The 23,490-nt window shown below is 37.5% G+C and overlaps 1 protein-coding gene across 1 annotated transcript; it reads right to left on the bottom strand.

Moving 5' to 3' along the window:
- Nucleotides 1-10,258: 10,258 nt before the first annotated feature.
- LOC105060470 (uncharacterized) lies at nucleotides 10,259-13,724 on the bottom strand. The gene is made up of 3 exons (XM_010944187.4): nucleotides 13,315-13,724; nucleotides 12,967-13,042; nucleotides 10,259-12,758 (listed from the first exon to the last, which is right to left on the bottom strand). The coding sequence occupies exons 1-3, from the start codon at nucleotides 13,351-13,353 to the stop codon at nucleotides 11,308-11,310; spliced, it is 1,566 nt and encodes a 521-aa protein (XP_010942489.1). The 5' UTR covers nucleotides 13,354-13,724; the 3' UTR covers nucleotides 10,259-11,307.
- Nucleotides 13,725-23,490: the final 9,766 nt, after the last annotated feature.

Genomic DNA, 23,490 nt, shown 5'->3' with positions numbered 1-23,490 from the left:
TCGAGTCGATATAATTTTAATTCAATCTGAATCATATTGGTATAGCATTCCACTTAGTTAAGACTAAGTCGACATAATAGTCATTCGATTAGGATCGACATTTACAGTGGAAAGTTGAGATATGTTCGGTACTGAGATACAGTCGATATTTTAGCTTTTATAGTGAAAGCAAAATATAGTCGATGCATCGATTTTTATAGTAAAAAATTAAAATATAATCGATAAGAATTGACTGTCTATTTATTAGTTTAAGCTCACTTTGTAGTCTACTGAAACTTATGATTCTGAAATTTAATATTTCATTCTGAATAATGTACACACGGACAACTTTATTGATAATATATTTTCAAGTTGTCAGCATTCCATATTCGGAGGATGGTTACTCCCTTTAGAGTTTCTAGCTGATATGCGTCCGGTCTAAATATTTCGGTTATCCTGTAAAGTCCTTCCCAGTTCGAAGATAATTTTTCTTGATCCAGAGGTCTGGAGACTTCTGCTTTCCTTAGACCAGATCTTCAGGACAGAAGACCTTCGGTTTAACTTTTGCATTATAATACTGAACTATCCTTTGTCGATAGGCTACCATCCGAACTTGAGTTTGCTATTGGACTTCTAGAAGTAGATCTAAATCGACTCTCTGATATTCTGAATTGCTCGATTCACTGTATTGCTCTACCCTTGCTGATGATAATCCGATCTCAAGTGGGATTATCGCTTCTATTCCATAAGCTAGATTAAATGGCGATTATCCCATTGGTATGCGAGGAGTCATTCGGTATGCCCATAAGATCGGATATAGTTCTTCTACCCATAGATTTTTAGCTTCATTTAGTCTGATTTTGAGTCTATGTAGAATCATTCGGTTGGTTACCTCCACCTCTCCATTGGATGTGGATGGCCGATTGATGTAAGTTTTTGCGTAATATAAAATTTTGCATAAAACTCTTTGAAATTTTAATTGACGAATTACTGATCATTGTCAGTGATGATGGTTTGTGATAAACCGAATCTGCATATAATTGATTTCTAAATGAAGTCTTCCATCTTGCTCTCAGTGATTTATGCCAGAGGTTCAGCTTCCACCCACTTGATGAAGTAATCGATGGTGACCACTATGAACTTTCTCTAACCAGATGTCGGAGGGAAAAGATCAAGTATGTCAATCCCCCATTGTGTGAAGGGCTATGGCGCAACAATTAATGTCAACTGACTTGCCATTGGTGTTGTATATTTGCATATTTCTGACATGGTTCACACCTTCGGATAAGTTCAGCTGCATCTTTCTTCATGGTGGGCTAATAATATTCTTGTCGTAGGATCTTGTAAGCTAGAGATTTGTCCCCCAAGTGATTTTCACAAATCTCTTTATAGACCTCCCTGAGTGCATAGTCGGCATCTGTTGGTCCCAAACACTTCACTAAGAGAAGAGAGAATGACCTTTTGTATAAATGATCATTCATTAAAATATATTGAGAGGCCATCCATCTGAGTCATTTGGCTTTTGAGGAATTCATAGGGAGAGTTCCATCAGTTAAGCACCGGACGATCAGATCCATCCAGCTTGGTTCATCAGTAATTTGTAGCACTTTCTTGACTTTATCGATACTCGATTGTTCAAGACATCCGACGAACGTCCGACCCAGTGAGTTGAAAAAAGAGATTACGAGTCACGAAAGTGCGTCGACTCAAGCATTCTCTGTCCTTGGGATGTCAAAGATTTCAAAATACTTTAATGTTGAAGTTAGATTTTTCACCTTCTGAAGATACTTCATCATAATAGAGTCTCGGACTTCAAACTCATCCTTAACCTGTCCAGCAATCAATTATGAGTCGGTGAAGACCTTCAGACTGTCGATATCAAGCTCCTTGATAATTTTTAAGCTGGCTAAGAGTGTTTCATATTCAGCTTGATTATTCGAAGCTTTAAAATTGAATCAAAAGGCATATTCTGTTATAACCCCTTCAGAATTTGTGAGGATAAGACCAACTCTGCTACCTTGTGCATTAGATGCTCCATCAATATGTAGCACCCATACTAACATTAAGTCGGGTTCAGGAGTCGTGAACTATTTTATTTTGTCATCGACTTCATCTTCAGATTTATTATCAGGTATTGTACATTCGACGACATATTTGGCTAAAACTTATACCTTCATTGATGGACATAGGCGATATTATATATCAAATTCATCAAGCTTTATTGTTCACTTTGTCATTCAACCCGACGTATCAGATTTGTGCTTGGAAGTATGGATGAAGTCACTGTGATGATATGATCAGAGAGTAGATCATCTTCTCCACTCGTGAATATCTCACTTCAGCATTGTGAAGCACTTTGCTAGTGTAGTAGATTGATCATTGAATTCGACTTTCATCCTCTTAAACAAGCACCGAACTAACTGCTTCCATCGATGTCGCCAAGTAGAGATACAAAGTTTCTCCGACCTTTGATTTTGTAAACAGAGGTGGAGATGTCAAATATCTTTTTAGGTCTTCGAAAGATTATCGACACATGTCTGACCATATGAAGCCGTTTGATTACCTCAAGATCTTGAAAAAAGGCAAGCATCTTTCTACCACCCTTGATATGAATCAGCTGAGTGCGGCAATCTTTCTATTGAGCTGCTATATCTCTTTCTTGAAACTAGGATACTTCATGTTGATGATAGTCTTTATTTTCTTGGGATTGTCTTCGATTCCTCATTGGGATACAAGAAATCCAAAGAACTTTCTAGAAGTTACTCCGAACGTACACTTTATCGGGTTCAGCTTCATCTGATATCGTCGAAATATGTTGAAGGCAAGAAATATCATACCGGACCAAACCATCCGGTACAGGGCATGCCGAACCATCTTGGTGGGGAATCAAGATGGTTCCGGCATGAAAAATGGTACATGCCGGTATCAAAGGAGAAAAGAGAGAAAACGAGGAAAAGAGAGGAAGAGAAAGAGAGAGAAAAAAAAAGAGGAAGGGAGGTCTGCCGGAGGGGCCATCGGAGGGCCTCCGATGGGCCGTCGTAGCCGTCGGGCGATGTAAATGCCTCCCATAGCGCTGCAGCGTGAAACAGGGGTGATCCGTCCATGTTTTCTATTTTTTTAAAAAAAATATTTTTTTAAATGAAGCTGGCATGGGATTTGTCGACTTCACTTAAGTGATGTCGGCAAACCCAGTGCTGACTTTATTTTAAAAAATATTTTTAAAAAAATATGAAAATAGGGACGGATCGCCCCTGTTTCACATCATGGAGCCGCAGAGGCCGTAAACACCGCCTGCAGGCCACGACAGCCCGTCGGAGGCCCTCCGACGGCCCCTCCGATAGATGCCCCTCCCTCTTTTTCTTTCTTCCTCCCTCTCTCTCTCTCTCTCTTTTTCTCTTCGATTCGCCTCAGTTCAGAACAGAATGGAGGTGTGCCGAATCGTACCATCGATCGATCGATCCGACCACCGGTATCGATTCCACAGACCTTGGCTGAAGGCTTCTTCTCGATTTCGAAAATGATCAGTAGTTTGAGGGCTCTTCACCAGCATGTCGTCTACATATACTTTCATATTTTGTCTGATCTGTGTCTTGAAGATTTTGTTGACTAGTCGTTGATATGTGGCTACAGTATTTTTTAAACCGAAAGATATTATTTTATAGCAGTAGATATCTTTGTTGGTAATGAAGGCTGTATGCTCTTCATCTTCAGATACCATTTGAATCTGATTGTAGCCTGCAAACATGTCCATGAAACTTAAGAGTCGGTGCCTCGAAGTCGCATCAACTAGTTAATCAATTTTTGGCAAAAAAAAACTATCCTTCAGACAAGCTTCGTTCAAATTTGTGTAGTCGATACAGATTCTTCATTTTTCATTGATCTTTCTCATCATCACTACATTGGCAAGCCAATCGGGATAGATAGCTTCTCTGATGAAGCCAGCTGCGAGGAGCTTGTCGACTTCTTCGTCGATGACCTTCTGTCTTTCAGGAGTAAAAGGCCTTTTCTTTTGTCTCACCGGCTTAACCTTTGGATTAATATTTAGCAGATAGGTTATTACTTCTGGAGGAATTCCTGGCATATCAGTAGCTGATCAAGTAAAAATATCGACATTTGCCCTGAGTAGATTTATTAGTTACTGCCGCTCCAGATCAGACAGCTACGATCCAATTTGGACTATCTTCTCAAGATCTTCTTCTTTTAATGGGATGAAAATCAGTTGTTTGGCTGGTTCACCCCTCTCTTCATTTTCTCTTTGATCCAATTTATCTACGGACAAAGAGTCTTCGGGTTGATTATTTTGTGTGGAAACTAGGAAGCAGCATCAGATAAGTTGTTGATCTCCACACATTTCTCCGACTCCATTTCTTGTCGGAAATTGAACTAGTAGATGATAAGTCAAAACTATTGCTCTCAGAGCATTCAGACCAGGTCATCTGAGTGTGGCATTATAAGCCGAGAAAACTCGGACAACCATGAATGTTACGAGAACAGTACTATGTTGTGGTTCAGTTCCTGCGGTTAATGGGAGAGTGATTTTTTCCTCCACGGTGATCGCATCTCCTATGAAATTGATCAATGATGTCGAAACTCTTCTAAGTCTATCAGTCGGTAGTCGCATTCAAGAGAAAATCTAGTAAAACAAAATATCCATAGAGCTTTCATTATCCACTAAAATTTTTTTTACATCATAATTAGTTATCGTTGTTGAGACAACGACAGCATCATTATGGAGAGTTTGAATTCTCCGAATATTTTCTTTCGAAAAAATAATTACATTGTCGAGTCATCATTTCTTCGTCGATTCTTCTTCGAAAGTTGCCTCCAGTTTGGTCGTCCGAAGATCATATTGATTACTCCTACAGTCAGTCAATTGTTAATAGTCTCCTCAGTTATGGCTGAGATTCTCGATCAGCAGGAAGTTCAGTCAGTTGATCCCTTCAAAACTTTTTGAGGTAGTCTTGTCGGATCAGGGCTTCTATCTCATCCCTGAGTTGGATGTTTGTTCGGTATCATGACCATGATCACGATGGAACCGACAATACTTCTTCCTATCTTGGCTCCTCGATGGTGCTTTCATTGGTGGAAGGTGTCGTAAGTATTCTACTCCTTCAATCTCCATCAAGATCTGCGCACGAGGAGCAGAAAGAGGAGTGTAAGAGTCATACCTACCATAGTTGTTTGGCTTCGAACTACATCGTCGAGGTGAAGCTCGCTTGTTGACAATCGACCTACTTGATTTAGTTGGAGCTTCACTTTGCTTTTGTTTCTTCTTCTGACTTTTTCCATCTGTTTGGCGTAGGTCAGAAGCAGCTTCATCCATGCGAATGTATTTATACGTGCACTCCAGCATAGATCCGCGGAAGAGTTTTATCTAGAGAGTATGTAAATCTGGATCTTCTTAGACTTCTTTTCATGGCCGATATAGCCATGTCTTCATTGAGATCTCTGACCTCAAGTATGGCTGTATTGAAATGAGCCACAAAGTCTCTCAATATCTCTATCTCACTTTGCTTGATTGAGAAGAGACTGTCGGATATCTGTGACGGTCTTTGACTTATGCTGAAGTGGGCCACGAAAGAATGTTCAAGCTGCTTGAAAGAGTTAATGCTCTCCGACTAAAGCCCGAAATACTAGGCTTAAGCAGCCTTTCGAAGAGTTGCCGAAAAACCAATGCACAAGAGGGTATCGGTTGCCCTCTAGATCATCATGAGAGCCTTATAGCTTTCCAAGTGATCGATCGGATCGGTGGAGCCATCGTATGACTCCATCTGTGACATCTTGAACCTAGAGAAAATCGGTTCATCCAAGATGCATCGAGAGAGAGGCTGGGCAGTGTGGAAGTCGTAGTCATTGGAAGACTTTCGATTTTTCACTTAAAGTCGAACGAGCTGACGATCAATTTCTCGAAACTTACGTTCATAATCGTTAAGCTGCTGTTGCTGGAAAACTCTGGGGGTGGAACCCCCTAAAGACCTCGAAGAAGGAGAAGCAGAAGGCGTCTGTGATTGTTTCCCCTTCTTGATACTGTGTGCACGAGAAGAAGAGGGAGAAGCCGTGAATGGTGGGTGGCACGGTGAGAGTGTCAAGAATACGGTTGTCCGTCTCGATGGAAATGTCGAGATGGTCGCTCCAGAGATGAGGAAGGTGAGTGTCGTGAAGGACGGCGACTGTGCCTAAATAGCACTAATTGAGCCACTAGTTGCTCCACTGGCGGCGCTACTACTGCTGGGTTTGCCGCTGTTGGAGGCTTTGAACCACCTCCATCAAAATTTTCATTAATTTACTGTATGAGTGCAGTAATCTGTGCGTCTGTGATAACCACAGGATGCGAGGAACTAAGCTCTGCCACCGGAGGTGGGGGAGGAACATCTTTCCGGTGGAAAGATTGGCTCGTCGATCTAATTGAATGCTGAGCTCTGGTTCTCGGTATGATTGACTATAGTTTATTCCCTTCCTGATGCGTCAATCTGTTTCGGTCAACTCTCTGTCATTTGTCACCGGTGAAGAGCATCTGCAAGATAAAGTCCTCACAGATCGGAGTTGTGTCCGATGGAGATCCTCCGATGCTTAAGTTAGAGAGGGGGTTAGTGAACAGTTAATAAGAATGTTGAGAGCGGCAAAGTCTTAGCTCAGAATTGCATTATCCGTGCTGCTCATTTACCTCTCCTTTTATAGATGATTCTGATATAACTGTCGAGCACGTGATCTCATTTTTTATGGTGCTAGATTATTAGGCCATATTCGGAGAGTTAGTGGGCTGGTTATTTTCATTAATGATCGTAACACGTAATCGATAACCATTCATAATGGTTAAGGTATGTTGAACAGATAGGCTGACTATATGTCGATAATACTGATAAGTCGGTAGAGATAAGTCGGTAGAAGATCCGAATGTGCATCGGCTGGTAATTCTGATATGTTGATGATCTTCGATCAAAGATTGATCAAATTATTTATTATTGATCGATAATAGCTGACCATCGATTGATCAATCAATTATGAATCAAAATAATATGTCCATTTGATCGATGTAAAGTCAGAATAGATGATCGATTGATTTGTTCCAACATAATTATATTTGGATGATAATATTACAGCCATCCTTTTTCAAAAAGTATTTCAATCATTTAACTAACAAAATTTGATGCATCCCTTCTCTTCACACACTGAAAGCCGGATAGAAAATTTACCTCTCACAATTGAAGTGCGACAATATTTCTGAAATTATAATTAGAGTTGAGAATATCACCATCATCTACACTACTTACGTGTAAGTATACGTGTCAAATTCTCACACACACATACAGAGAGAGAGAATTTGAATGTGTTAGGATCACGGAAAATCCAGAGAGAGAGAAAGTAGAGATGCAAATGAGAAAGCAGTTAAAACAGAGCATGTACGCTGTAACGTGGCAACATATTAATTAGAGAAGTACGGAAGTGGTCCGTCCATTAGCCCATTGCGAGAAGGCAGGCCCACAACTCTATAATTATAAAAGAAATTCTTTGTACACCGTCCGGAGTATAAAAAATCCGACGTGCGCACACCGTCTCATTCAATTGGATCATGTAAATATTATTTTTTATATATATTTAATATTTTTAATTTTATTTTTTATTTAAAATTTTAAATAATAAAAATATATTTTTAATAAAATTTATAATATTTTATATTTATATTATAATATTCTATATTAAAATTATTATTTTTATACAAAATATCATAATTTTTTCATCCAATATCATAATTTTAATAAAAATATTTTTATTATTTAAAAATTTTATAAATTTTTTATTATAAAAATAATATGCACTTATAATATTTTATAAAAAATTATGATATATCACGCAAAAAATCATAACTTCAATATAAAAAAATCATAATATTAATTAAAATATTATATTTTTTAAAAAAATATATTTTTATTATTTAAATTTTTTTAAAAAAATAAAATTATAAATATTTAATAATATATATTAAAAAATAATAATTATATAACTAATTGAGCGACGTGATAGGCTTCATGTCCGATTTTTTGCACCACGGACGGTGTACAAAAAAATTTCGTTAATTATAATAGTAGCCCCAGCACCAAGCCCACAGCCCCATACAAAGAGAGAAGTTGTTAGACTGAAATAATAATAAGTTTAGCATGCAGAAGTCCCAAAAAAACAAAACGAAAAAAAAAAAAAAAAAAACTAGCGGCAATAAAAATCTGTGACCTCAGAGGAAAGTTTAAAAAAAAAATTACTGCATGCATTGATGAGATTCCATGGATATATGGATTTGATTTGACCTGAGATAAAGTGGGTAGAAAAAGGAGATTTGCGATAGATGTGATGGAAAGCATCTCTCCCACTGAAATGCTGGTGGTAGTGTCACTTCCAAGTCCACCCTTCCAATCCATCCATCCATCCATTTAGAAGACCATTTATTGCACAGCCCAGATCCAACGCAGCCTCTCCCTTCGCTAACAAAATCTATGATTAAATAGAGCATAAACTAATATTTTATACCGTGCATGCAATATTCTTACAGCTATCACACCTCGAACTTGGTGGATTTGTTGACAAGTTCTTTTATAGTTCACAACACATATTTTTATACTTGATTTAAAGCATACCAAGAGGAGAATACTGTACAGGTTAAAATAGTCTACAAGGCCATGTACGTCCTATATTACTCTGTAGTTCTGACAGCCTTATCAATAATTATATAAATAATATATATATATATATATATATATATATATATATATATATATATATATATAAGTATAATAGCTAGGAAACAAGCAACTGAGTCCCCTATAAATGCTTGGTGGGCTCGCGCCGCAGTGTAGTTAATCAATGGTGGCAGTACAAATGGCGGTCAATAACTTTAGACTTGGGAGGAAGGAAGGAAGGAAGGAGTAAAGAAGGGAAGAAACAAAGGAATCAAAGAGGGGCATCATTCTCCTCTTCCTGCACTGTTCCCTAGAGAAAGGAGTCCCTCCACACTTATTTCTCTGCTACAAATTTTAAAAAAGAGACTCCTAAAGAGAAAGGTTAGAGTTTTCTTGACCTTCGAGCCTAGGAACAAACAGTTGCACAAGGAAAATAGGGAGGTGGAGAGGAGCTCCTATCCCAACGCACAGGGACAGGACTACTTGGGATTCCTCACTATACCTTTCACATGCAGGGCCCTGTTAATTTGCACTAGTTTTACTTCCTGTGCTCTTCGGCATATTTTTTGAAAATTTCTATGATTCAAATGAGGAATCGTCACAGAGACATTTCCATGAGTTTCAATCAGCACCTCAGTTTAAATCTTATCCAAAATGAGGGTAAGATGGACCTATCATTTGATTCAGCTAATGTCTGAGAAGATGAAAGATGGTGCTAACATCATATAACACAATTTAATCAAGACATGCCATGTTTTTTAGTAGAAAATTTTTAAAAAGTTGGTCAGCCAAAATCCATTATATCTTCCAATTTAGTCAATGTACTGCATTGTGATGCATAATTTTGTGCACTGAGTTGTGATTCCAGATTCCACAACCTCAAGCTCTAGCTTCTCTTATCGAAAATACTGAATTTACATGGAACAATGGATACCAAACAAATATTGAAGCTTTATTGCAATTATGATTTGATTCTAATTGATGAAACGAATATGAAGTTAGATCCGGAAACCTACTCTAATTTTCAGTCGGAATTTTCTGGAGTTCAAATATGGTAATGAATCCAGAACAAATTCCAATTTTCTTAAACCTACAGAAAAAAGCAATTGCAATTTGTAGAACTTATGTTTTACGTGTCAAGGAGATAATCCTTTCAAGTTACAATTTCTTTAAACTAAGAGGCTATTTGAACATTTGCATGCAAGTGAGTTGAAGTGAACACACAGTTTAAGGGTCACTTAATTTCATAGTGTGATCCTGGTGTGAGAGTTATAACCATCTAGCTGGCAGCCATCAAAGTCCAACCATAAAGAGACTGGGAAACACCAACAAACTCAGCACTTTACAGCTCCTCCCTGTGTATTACCTTATCATCATCCCTCCTTTACCCAACTCTAATGTCTATCCCATTCCATCTCCTTCTGAAAGTCCCAAGGTCCTTGGCCTCATCTTGCCACATTCCTGCGTTATTCATTGGCAAAGAGTACTCGATGGATTGCCACGATTCGTTTGAATGATATTTGTTAAAACAAGGGAAGAAGTAGAAAAAAATTCTGTAATTCTGACTGATGTATAAATTGTTTGAATACAATAGTTTGTACGGGATGTTCACATAAACCTAAATATAACAGACTTTGAGTGCGATAATAATTAATATTACAAGTTGTTTACACTAACAGATATAAATACTAATCACAGGTGGTAAATGGATCCTTGCCATGCAGCGAAGGGACCACAGAAAGGGGTGGCACTCTCTTGGTTTCAAGTGACTCACGAACAGATATAATATTACAAGTTGATTGTAACTCCTGACGCAGGTCCATGGTTCTTGCATTTTGCAAACATAGAAGAGAAAGTGATCAATGACATCCTGGTAAAAGATTATGATTTGTGGAACCAAGATAGAAGATTTTCAAATGGACTCTGTAAATTTTCAGAAGAAAATTACAAGGCTTTGAAACAAGGTACCAACATTTGCTAAGGATCTTGCAAAGTTTTTGCGAAGTGAATCCATTGCTGGTAACAAATGATGTTGAAGAAAATTATCTTGTGGCAAATGAGATCAAAAAATTATCTTGTGACAAGCACAGCACAATCTTCTCACTTCAAACACAGCTGTCTCAACAAACAGCCATCTCCAGTGGAATGATGAATTCAGAACAAGTGGGGGTAGGGAGAGATGGAAGTACTGGACCAAGCATTCATCTTCAATGGGTGGGACATTCAGCTATTTCCATTATTATCATTATTTCTGGATTTGTAAATGCATATTGACACATCCAATGAAAGCTTTAAAGCTCTCTGGAATCTAGCCCCACATTACATTCACTTCCTACTCCTTTCACATCTTATAGTACCACAAGAGAACCATACAACCCCTTGACTCCTAGAAGATCAGATATTATAGTTAACCCTATATTATATAAATATGCCTTTGACCTAACTTCCACTTGAGATGCAAGAAAGCATTTTCCTAATGAAAAAGTAAAAAAAAAAAAAAAGCTAAATTACCCATTTTCCATCTATATGCAGCAGAACCACTGGTATGCCTCTTCTCTTTGAATGAAACCTCCCACCAAGAGAACTTAGAAGAGATAGGCAAGAAAATTATGGGGCGAAACCTGGTCCCCCAACCACCACCACCACCATATAACTTGCTTCACATAACTGAGCAACTACTGGGGTTCTCATCGCTGAAGAAGTTGGTGTATGACTCACCCTGGGGTGGTGGTGGGTGGTACATGTACATTGGTGGCGGCGGCGGCCGAGCATACCCCATCATCGGCTGATATGCGCGATCCTGGCCATTCATCATCATCATCATCCTCTGCTGCTGCTGCTGCTGCTGCTGCTGCATCATTGCAGCAATGCACTGCTGCTGGTATGGGTTTGCAGCAGCCATCATCTCCGGTTGCGGTGCCACCATTCCCCCTTGGAAGTATCCGGGCGGTGCACCGCCGGTGGGAAGGCCCTGGACCGCCGCCGGGATGCCCCCCATCTGGCCCATGGGAGCTTGCATGTTCCCCATCTGGCCCATGGGAGCTTGCATGTTCCCCATATGGCCCAATCCCATTCCAGGGAAACCTTGGCCCATCATGTTGGGATTCATCACTGGTTGGCTCCCACCACCACCCACATCATGCTTTCCACTACCCCCACCACCACCCTTCTTGCCTCCACTGGCTGGACTGTTGCCATGGTTCCCACCATTGCCATTGGGAGCAGCCTTGCTATTATTCCCTCCATTCTTGTTATCCTGTGGCCCAGGCCCACCACCGTTCTTCCCACCACCACCACCACCACCACCATTCTTGCCAGCAGCTCCACCACCACCATTGCCGGCACCTTGTTTCTGATTACCGCCGCCGCCGCCGCCTTTTTTACCACCACTGCTGCCACTGCCATTACCATTCTTCTGCCCATTGTTGCCATCCATGCCCTTGTCTTGCACCATGGCATCTCCACCACCACCTCCTCCTTTCTTAGAATTCCCACCGCCACTGCCGCCTCCCTTCTTGTCATTCACGCCATTCACATTGGGTGGTGCATTCATGGTCTTAATCTTGATATTCTTGAAATCTTCATCAAAATCAGCATCAAATCCATCCATATCATCCAGGTCCTCATCATCATAGTCATCGAGATCGTCAAAATCGCTGCCATCTTCAGGAAGAGGCGCAAAGCTCACAGATTTCTGATCCTTTGGGATAGGAAGCTTCAGATCCTTCAATGGAGGCAGCTTCAGATTTTCGAATCCTTTCATCTGCTGTAACTGCTGTAACTGTTGTTGTAGTAGTTGTTCTCGTTGCAGCTGCTGCTGTTGCTGTTGTGGAGGTGGTTGCTGGCCCTTGTGGTCTTTCCCAACACCACCTCCACTCTTCTGGAGCTTGCCATTGTCTTTGGGTTGGCCTTTCCTTTGCTCGGGCTGTGGCTTCTGAAATTGGTTGTTGCTGCTGCTGCTGCTGCAGTTGATGTTGTTGCCACCCTTTGGAGCCAACAGCTCTGCATGCTTGCCAGCCTTTCCAAGCTTTTTTATGAGGGTGGCAGGATCAACATTGCCCGAAACAGTCACCCTTCCTTGCTCTGAATCTATGGTGGTAGTGTACACTCCTGAGATCAACAGTAATATAAAATAGAAAGAAAAAGAGGCAAGAACAAAGATATAATCAGAGATATGTGGGGATCCAAACTACTATAGATAAAAGAAAATGAAAGCAACAACCCTCTTTTTTTCTTTTTTTTTTTTTCTAGTAGTGCTAAAAACACTACCAAAACATAGCATTGGAAAAGGAGGAGGAACAACAGACAATGGGTGTACCATCAATTTTCTGAAGCAATTTCTTCACCTTCTTCTTACATCCCTCACAGTGTATGCTCACTTTGAGAACACAGGTCTGCAGTTGAGGCAAGATACCCGAAAAAAAAACAGAGAGAGAGAGAGATAAAAAGGAGAAAAAAATTTTAAAAAAAACCCATGAAAAATAGAAACAAAGCTTGAAATGTGTTGACTAACTTGATGAACAAAGAGACAGAGCAGAGTAAATGTTAAGAACAATGCTCGAGAAATAGCATGGAATAAAAGGAAACAAAGAGAAATGGCTATAGTAAGACTTTGAGTTCAGAAGAAGCAAAGACAGAAAGAAAAGGAGAGACAAGAAAAGGGTACCTGTATCTTGAGGAACTTGATATCTGCTTCTTTACTCATCCCTTCCACAAAACAGAAGAACAGGACCAATTTTTCTCTTCTTCCAGACCCAATACAACTTTTGGAGATGTGAGAGAAACAGGAAGAAAAAAAAACACAGGGCAAGGAAGAAACTAGAGAAGACCCACGCAAGAGATCATTTTCTTTTGTGGGTTTCTCATCCCTAGAGTGGGAGAAATAATGGTGGAAGGAATGAGTTTGGTGTACTGAGCAGAGAGAGGAAGGAGATTTAGAGAAGGTTGGTACTCCTAAAATATGACCATTAGCCCCGGCCCCCTTCTCAGATGATGCAAGGGTGGTGGGGAAAGGGAAGGGAGTGTTCTAAATACATAGCCTCTCTCTCTTTTGCCCTTCCCTTTTTTTCTTTTAGTACTTTTGCGTCTCCTCTGTTTTTCTCTTCCTTGGCCCAAAAAAAAAAAAACTTGTATATTTGGAACCACACCCCTACTACCCATCAACAACATTCACTTGAGTTGGCACTGTTCTCACCCCGGTGGCCGGTTACCCTATATATATATATATATATATATATATAAGGAGGGGTGGGAAAATTTAGGTGAAACACGGATTTTCCGATATCCCGGCCGATACTGAGATGTTGGCCGATATGCTACTTTGGAGATATCGGTCGCATTGTTTGAACCAAGATTAGGTGGGAAATTTTAGAAAGGATCGGATTTACCAAAATCTTGGCGATATACTACAGACAAAAATACTGGTCGGATCATCTTGACTGGGATTATAAGATTGAAAAAAATTAGAGAAGGCCTGGATTTTCGGGTATATTTAGGATAGACATTTTAGACGATATAAAACAGCAGAGATATTTATTGAATTATCTTGACCAACATGATTGATCTAAAATTAATATATATATCTAGAAGTTAGTTTAAAGAAAAAAATTTCTATAATCGGATCGATCATGAAAGGAATTATGATTGGACCATTATCATCTGCCATGTGTATATATTGGGACATCTTATCTATTTTTTTTTTTAGTATTTACGTACGCATGACCACCCATTTTTTGATGGACGTTCTCGAAGTATATCCGACCATAATTTTTTCTATGATCGACCGACTATACAAAATTTATCTTAATTTTAAAATTTATTAAATTAAATTTTATTTAAAGAAATAAAATAAGTGAAAGAATAGTAGTTGATATGTTGACATCATATTTGTAGATATGTCATGAGTAATTTATATTTGTTAAGATTAGCAAGGTCAAAATTTTCTTTATATCATGTTAGCAAGAGATTGGTATCATATCTCAATCATGACAGAGCCTTGCTTTTAAGATATGGTTGTTACTCAACTCATTTGTAGAAACAACTATTTAACATATCTAGTGATGAAATTAGGGATCAACATGCTAAATAATCAGTGTGATCATGAAATTAAGTAGTGGTACTTCCAATTCAAAACTCTCCTTAAGAGAAAAATATTCTAGAAATGTAAAGGTTTTTTTTCTAAAAGAAACAATTTAATTTTGCATATTCCTATAAATCTATAAATTCTTATTTAAATAGAAAGACACTACTTTAATTGCATTTATACATTATTGATGATTTGCACAAATAAATAAGTTAATGCAAATATAATTAACAAGAGAATATAAGATTTTTCATTTCACAATTGTGAGAGACTGAAGGTTGGCAAGAAACAATAAACCAAACTACAACCTTTCTATCTCTTTGGCTACACAAAGAGCCTTAACCACTCAAGCCATTTTTTTCAAAATTTTTGAGTCATAAAGTCATTTACATTTAAAATTAAATTTGTGTGAGGTATGTTTATAATATTATTTAATTTATTTTATTGCAATTTGTATTTAATCACCTCTTATTCATCCATTTTGGTGGTTGGCTTGCTATGTGGTGTGACAATCTCAGGAGACCAAGAGAGGAATTGAATGGTCAGCTCACTCATGGTAAGATTTTTAAAAGGAATCACAAGACATGGAGAGAAGTTTGTCAGGAAGGCAAATTCTCCCACATTTACTATGTCATCAATTGTTTCTGTTCTTATTCCCATTTACCAATCTACATGCGCTTGTTGTTCTTATTCTTATTTGCCAATCTAGATGCACTTGTTGTTCTTATTCCAATTTACCAAACTATCTCCACTGGTTGTTTCTATATTTAGCTAAAATTAGTCTTATTCCCATTTACCAATATTTATTCTTATTTCTATTTACCAATCTATCTTCGCTCGGTGTTTCTATATCTACTTAGCTAAAATTGGTCTCCCCAAGTGGTTTGTATTTTATAGCCATTACTCACCTTTATTCTCATGCAATTTATCTCAGAATGGACTCTTCTTCTATTTCTACAACTGGAACCTGATAGTTTTTGATAAGATTGAAAGAACTTCAATAAATTTTTCTATTGTGGCAGATTTTCGATTTGGGTCGGAGTTGCTAGAGTGTGACGGCATCCGATATGAAGATGGCGGTGACTAGACTTACGAAACAAGTCCCTAATCAGGGATGGCTCCGACAAGGATCCTCCGATATTCCAGTCAGAAATCTAGAACAGATGGAAAAGAGCGTGCAAGACAGCTACCTACCTTAGGAGTCTCCTAGTTACCTCTATTTATAGAGATGAGAGCCATTGGAGGGAAGAGTGACCGGAGACATTCCTACCATACCCTCGAAATTTTCATTCTGATTTTTATGGATTTGATGGGTGGCATCACCTCACTCGGCATGTGGCCAGCTACTTCCATTAATGATCCCAATCAGAGCTCCTTGGATACGGTGGTTGATGTGACCTTATCCCGTGCATGGCTAGTCATTTTTCTTAATAGCTATGGTTTGAGTATCTAAGATTCGGAGATTTGATGTGACCTTTTTTTGCATGTGGCTAGCCACTTTTTTTAATGGCTTGATTTGAAAGGGCCATACGAGAGTTCTCTGTCGACCTTATTGAGCATGGCAACTAAAGTTGGGAGTGGATAAAGTGTGGCATAAATGCCTACCATATATGTCGTTGGAAATAAGAGCAGGAGGTGGATGATTGGATCGGAGCTGACATGGTGGTCAGCAACTTCTATAGATCGGTGTCCGATGTCTAGATGTTGTTTTGATGATGTGAGCAATGGCTACTATATAGATCGACAGTCTGATGCATCCAAAGAGGAGTCAGCCACCGATGCTAGGGTTGGCAACCAAAGTGAGGGTCAGTGGCTTTTGAACAAAGATACTGGTGAGAAGTCAGAAACCTATATATGGATCGATGGTTGATATGGAGGTCAATGGCCAATGCATAGGTCGGCCACGACTAGGGTTTGGTCGTATCAAGTTAGGTGCTACCGTTCTACCCATAACCTATACCCTCCTACTCCCTAGTCTGAGCGAGGGTCAAGCATAGGGAGTACGAACTGTTGGAATTCGGGATTTGAAACATGCATATGTGTTTCAAAACTTAACTTTCTAAATACCGCAGTGAAAAATAAGATTAAAATAATTTTAATCTGAATTTTGTATGCATAAAAATATACAATCATATGAATCTATTTCATATGCTGAAATTGATATATGCTGAAATTTAGATTGTGATCAAATTACATACCTGTTTCGCAATCTCTTTCTTCAAATCTGGATCTAAAAAATATGAGGCTCTCTGTTAGCCGCACAAGTATCTGATCTCTATGAGTATCCACTTGAGATCAGTCTGAAACAGTCTTCTATAATCTAAATTTTAAATCTCCAAAACTCAGCCTGCTGAATCTGAACGAAGCCTAAATCGCGATCAACACTTGATCTTTCTTCTTGATCTTCATCTCCTCTTTTCTAGAGTTTTTTCTTACTATGTGCTGCTACCAGATACTAAAAATCAGTAAGAAAGAGATACCCAAACTTCTTTGGGCATGGAACACCTTAGGACGCGCATCTTAAGGGAAGAGCATGTAGAATGCCCAAGAGAAGAGAAAAGGAGAGGAAGAGAGGGGATGGGGAGAGCCTTTGGATATGAGAGACTGCTGGTTCGGATGCTCTAGAGACCTTAGGGGAGGTTTCTTTAAATAGGCATAAGGATTGAATCCTATTCAACTCATAATACAAGTCTTACTTGCATTAGGATTTCTATTAACTTAAGTTATCCAACTTACATTAGGAAGCCCATTAGGCGCCAACAATTAGAGCCCTTGCACCCATAATTAGACATCCCAAAATACACCCAAGAGATGCCCCATATGAAAATAAAAAGTCCTCTAATCAATGGACATGCCCAAATTGATCAAATCAAGGTGGCGCCCCATAATAACTATCAAGGAGATTCATAAGGGACTTGCACCCTTAATTTATGTGATCCATAATCTTAGACATCCAATAATTAAAGTTTCATGAATCTTATTTATGTAGGTTATTAGTAGGTAATTAAGTTAGAATTAACTTATCAAATAAGTAATCCTAACAGAAAGAGGAATTGGGTCCAACCATGTGCGAGCAAAGTTACCATGAACCTAATGAATTTCTTTAAACTCAATTGACACTTCATAAGCTCAATTACTTATTTCAGACCTAATCTCTTTATTGTGTGATCTCATAGATTCAATTCTATCTGATAGTGAGACATATAATGATCTCTATCATCGTATCATTGAAACTCTTTTCAATGGATCGGAATAATTTTATTCTAACTCAACAAGGATTGTCAATCCAGAACAACCCTAGTGAGCTCTCACAATCTACTAGTGACACCTAGCAGTATGTAGTGACAATCCAGTAGAATTGAAATGAACCTTTAGATGTAGTTAACGTGTGACTCAGTCCCTCTATCGTGAGTTCCGACTAGATGGCAGGTCATGGATAAATCATCAAACCTCAACATCGGTCATATGATAGGCTCAATCAGCTTAAGTCCATATGTGATTCTATGAAAAAAATTTTTCATCAATCACACTACTATGGCCATAGACTTAAAGACTCAGCCTCTTAAATTTCATAGGACAACTTCCTTCTGCTAGAGTCAATAGATCACATCTTGATGCACACCCCACTCCTACAGTGGACCGACTGTCGCCAACATCCACTACAAGGACTCCTTGAGACCCATGTTGATGTGTCAGTCAAACTCCAGCAGTCTCACTGCGAGCAATAGTGTCATCTTAGATCAAAAGATCAATCATATAATTGCAACATCAAGAAAGTCACTAACGAGTGAGCAGATATCCATGTGACTTCTCGTGTTGGCCACGCTCAGTGCTAGTTGTTCTCTAACAACCACCTGCACTCTCGTTCCAGTGTCTCTACACTGCAGACTCGAGATCCATCTGTCCGAAGAAAGCGAATCGTGCACTGGTCTATCCAGATCAATCACCATCCCCATGATGATCTTATGATCAGAAGTAATTTAAGAATCAACCATCAATGATATATGCCTCAAATTCTCAACTCTTTGAGAATATGTGTCATCATCTTGTTAATCTCTTAGATGATTCATGGACACATAGACATGAATGGTAATATAACTGCTCAATAAGTATAAAATCATATCCTAAAAATATGAAATATATCAGTCAAGATTGGCTTCTAAGGCATACATCCAACAATCTCTCACTTGCACTAAAGCCAATTTGCCATGTACCAAGCCCTATCTTCATAAGACAGGCTATAGTCTTAGACTAGCCAAGTGACTTACCAGTGGATCATCCACATCACATGTGGAGTTTGCTCTCTGTACTTTTATATATTTTTACTTGAGGTGATCGCGTGTTCTGCTGCTCTATGTGCTTGAATATCGGATGAGACCTAGGCTCCTTAGTAAAGACTATGGCGCCATTGTCTTTGCAGTATAGTGTCACGACATCTGATGGCATGACAATCAATTCTGCAACTAATATTAAAACTAGAATGCATCCTATATATTTACAGTGTACTCAACTTTCATTGATCGATTATTTGGAATCCTTCCAAAATATCGACATAGAAATAATCCCATAATATAGACATTCTACCATCATAAAGTCTGAATTAGTGTATCCTCCCACTCCTAGCTTTGATCCTTCTCCGAACATATCCTCAGTTCTTCTTAAGAGCTTAAGGATGTTTTCACAGCAATCCAGCGCTCACATTCTGGATACAACTGATATCTATTTGTGACAATTATGGTATAATCAGTTCAAGTACTTTATAGCATACGACTATACCCGAGAGGGTAGCAGATCCATCTCCAAGATTTCTATGCTGAATGCTTTCAACATCCGGTCTCTGTACTTTATCTGTGAAAACACATACATCCAATTGCATCTATCTCTATAGATCTTTAGGATGCTCACTTTATGTCTTTAATGGAGAAATCTATATTCAACTATATTTTAACCAATATCAGTATTGGACATTCCTACTGACCCTTTTGAAATCCATAATTCCTCATATCTGATCAAACAATTTGATCATATCATTGAAATGAATGTTCCAACTCCAAAAGTATTATGGTCTTTGTGATCACCTATCACAAGAAGTGAAATTCATAGGCTATTCCATATAGAAATTTTCAAAAGATCTCTATTCAGAAAAGCTATTTCACATCTTTTCTTGGAGTCGATGTCTCACATTGGCTCATTGTAGATTCAAAGATCATCTCTATGTTCCCTTTCTCTCATGAGAAATAATTTTCTCTACATCCTCTGTTAAGCATACTCAAGTACCTTTCGAGAGGATTGGAGATCCTACTATGTGTATGAGGTGGAGGAATATACATCTACTGGCTCATGATTAATATATTTTTAAGGTTCCAAGGCTCCCTGCTCTTCAAAGACACTCTCTTAGAGCTTAACTTTTCTCTCACTACTTCATCTTGGTTAAACAATTTTTCAAAAAGATAGCATTGAGTCACAATCATATTGTAATCCCATCAAAAAGTAATATCCCAAATTTTTTTAGGAAGAGCTTTATAGACCTATCCTCTAACATATCCACCTATTGTCTTTGAATCTCAAAATAATCAAGATTCAATTCTCACCATATTATATCTTATATGGTATGGTAGGAACAGGTTTAGAGAGAACCCAATTTCATAGAAATAAAGCATGTCCCTGAATAAATCAGTGAATTTCATTATGGACTAGATCATATCTCATATAGTCTCATGACTCTTCTTATCTTATTGAGTTGAGATTTACTAAAAGGGATCCAATATGAAACCATGCCATTTCATGAGATAATCGAGAAATTTTTTTCAATGGTATTGCATCCTCGATCCAATCAAAGTACCTTCAAAAATTTTTTGATTTGTTTCTCTACTTACATCTGAATTCTTTGAACCTTTCAAAAATTTTATATTTATATCTCATATACAAAGTAGAGATAATTTCTTGGTTAGTACATCACATGGGCTACACACATCAAATGTGTACAAGAATAAGTATCTCAATGATCCTTTTTCTCTTATTCCACAAGAGTAGCTTGATCATATTTTCTCAAAGAAATGATGCACAAACTAGATTTGACTCAACAGTCAATGAGCCCAAGCCTATATTTTTTCAGTTTGTTAATTATTTCTTCTCCAATATGACTTAGCTATAGGTTCCACATATACTTTAAATTTTATCTCAATTTTAGATCTCTCAGATCCAATGACATTCACTGATTACTCAATTAAGTTTACATATGCATCAACATGCAAATGATAGAAACAGTCTCTATGAACTAAATCTAAACGATGATCGCAAAGGACAGATATCCATGACCGCAACAGCAACTGTTGCCCTATAGCCAATTCAAGGATTACTTTCTCAGCCCTCTACCTTCCCATCGACTCTACACTAGAGTCTGTAGCTCAACTAGGAGAAGAGAAAATCATAAAAATAATATTGAAATTTTGACATACCTACTCTAGGTGTGTCTTTGTTTCTTTAGGCTCTCCAGGTATTTATCTCTGAACTCTTTCAAGGTTCCTTTGTTATCAACACTTTGACCAATTCAGATAAAGTGCCATGATGGTCTTTCATATGGCAGTTTGTCATAAACTATCCATATAAACTAATCAAGGATCACAGGATCAAATCCATAAGCAATTTCTTATGCATGGTCATATCGAGCTTTTTAAGCTCTTTAATGTCCTCGATCATTATCGAATAACGATCCTGACTGTCCATCATGTATCATATGTGCTGTGTGACTCTGATCACCTTACAATACTTATGGATGAATCAACATATCATTGACAGTATACATATACTCATGCATAGCACCTATCTTTATTGTCATTGTCCATCCACTCGTCAAGTATAGCTCATTGACTATAGGTTGGATAGGTTGTTAACATTAGAATAACCTGATAGAGAATATTGCTTAATTTTTTAAAATTAAGAATAATTCTTAAGTTTGTAAGCCAGCTATATACTCGATTTTGGTTAATCAGTTGATATCTAGGATTCAAGCTAGAGGGTTGGAAGCTAACACAATAAACAGCAGAAAGCAAAGATTTTAATTAAATATTTGTATTTATTTTATAATTTTATTTTAAAAATTTTTAAATATAAAAAGAGACTCTCACTATTTTATCAGAATTCTCACACTCTCTGAGTGAAGAAACGAAAATCCTAACACGACAATTGGATTTCTAGTAGGTGCTGCGGTCCCACTGATGTCGTGCACCTCACCTCACAGTTATTGGTAATACGAATAAACACCAATGCGTAGATAACTCTTTGTCCAGATGCTTCTCTAAGCATATTGCAGCCACTTGATCTTTAAGTCATGTGGGCTCACCTAACAGTTATTGTCCGCACTTCTTATTTAAGTCAGACCCACCATTCACAAGCAGGTGTAAAGCCATCATTGGGTCCCTCATCTAATAGTTATTGGATCCAACCCCCTCTTTACCCCACAGTAACTCTTTGCTAATAGAGTGGTTGCATATTTTCGATGTAACTGAACTACTGTGACCAATCGAGAACAATCAACATCGGTAGCATGCCCCCACATCTACAACGGTGAAAGATCTTGGACTTAATATTTTGTAAAGAGATTTTGATTTAGATCTCATCTAATCAGTCATCACATGATTGATATAATTGACATGGGCTAAATCAAACCACCAAGTAACCATATTAATAACTCAATCTTTCAAATTGGTCAGATAAGTGAAGATTGGTGGGGATCCCTCTGTTGCTTTCCTTAGACACCAATAAATTGATCAGATAAGTGAACGAAACCAATTAAATAATCATCTTTTAATTACTTACCTTAGACACCAATTGAACAATTGATCAGAATTGATTAGCTTAAGTGAATCAGGCTCAAATCAACAAGCCAAATTAGGTTCTTAGATTAATCGATTCAACATATGAGACTCAATCGATTTGATCAATAATAATTGTATGATCATTAATTTAATTGATCTAACTCAATTCAACACTTGACTCGATTTAATCAATTACTTAATCGGATTAGACTCATATGTCCCAAATTAAAAATCTTAGATGTAATCCTATTACATGATCTAATTTTTGATTTTTTCATGACCAAAATCTTCATACACAGACATAAATTTCAGATTCTAAAATTATATTTCAGATCTAAATACTTTACATGAAAGTAAGTATTAAAATATGAAAATAATTTTTAAGTTCTAACATACAAATATATATCACATATATGCATATAAAATTAAATCTTAAATAAAATTTCAGATCTAAACATGATATCATATATCTCATATACTAATCATAGATCAGATTAAAGTTAAATTTATGATCTAAATATGTAATTATATATCATACATATGAATCAAAATTTAGATCACAAAAAAATTCAGGTTTCATGTATGTATCTATTTCACATGAACTAGAATTCTTTCTAGATCAATTTTCAGATCTATGCATACATCAACATATCAATTATATATTCTAGAATTAAATCTAAAATCAAATTTTAGATTTGAAAATCCATCCATATATCTCATGTATCAAGAAAAAATTGATTTTAAAATTTTTTTAAAAATATGTATATTAAAATTTAGCATATGAAAATCAATGACTCTGATACCACTATTGAAATTCGAGGTTTGAAGCATGCATATGTGTTTCAAAACTTAATTTTCTAAACACCGTAATGGAGAATAAGATTAAAATAATTTTAATCTAAATTTTACTTGTATAAAAATATAAAACCACATGGATCTTTTT

This window comes from Elaeis guineensis, chromosome 7, assembly GCF_000442705.2.
Source record: "Elaeis guineensis isolate ETL-2024a chromosome 7, EG11, whole genome shotgun sequence".
In the NCBI taxonomy this organism is placed as follows: Eukaryota; Viridiplantae; Streptophyta; class Magnoliopsida; order Arecales; family Arecaceae; genus Elaeis; species Elaeis guineensis.
Note: the sequence above shows the minus strand (reverse complement) of the source record. Positions and strands in the feature narration are given on the sequence as shown.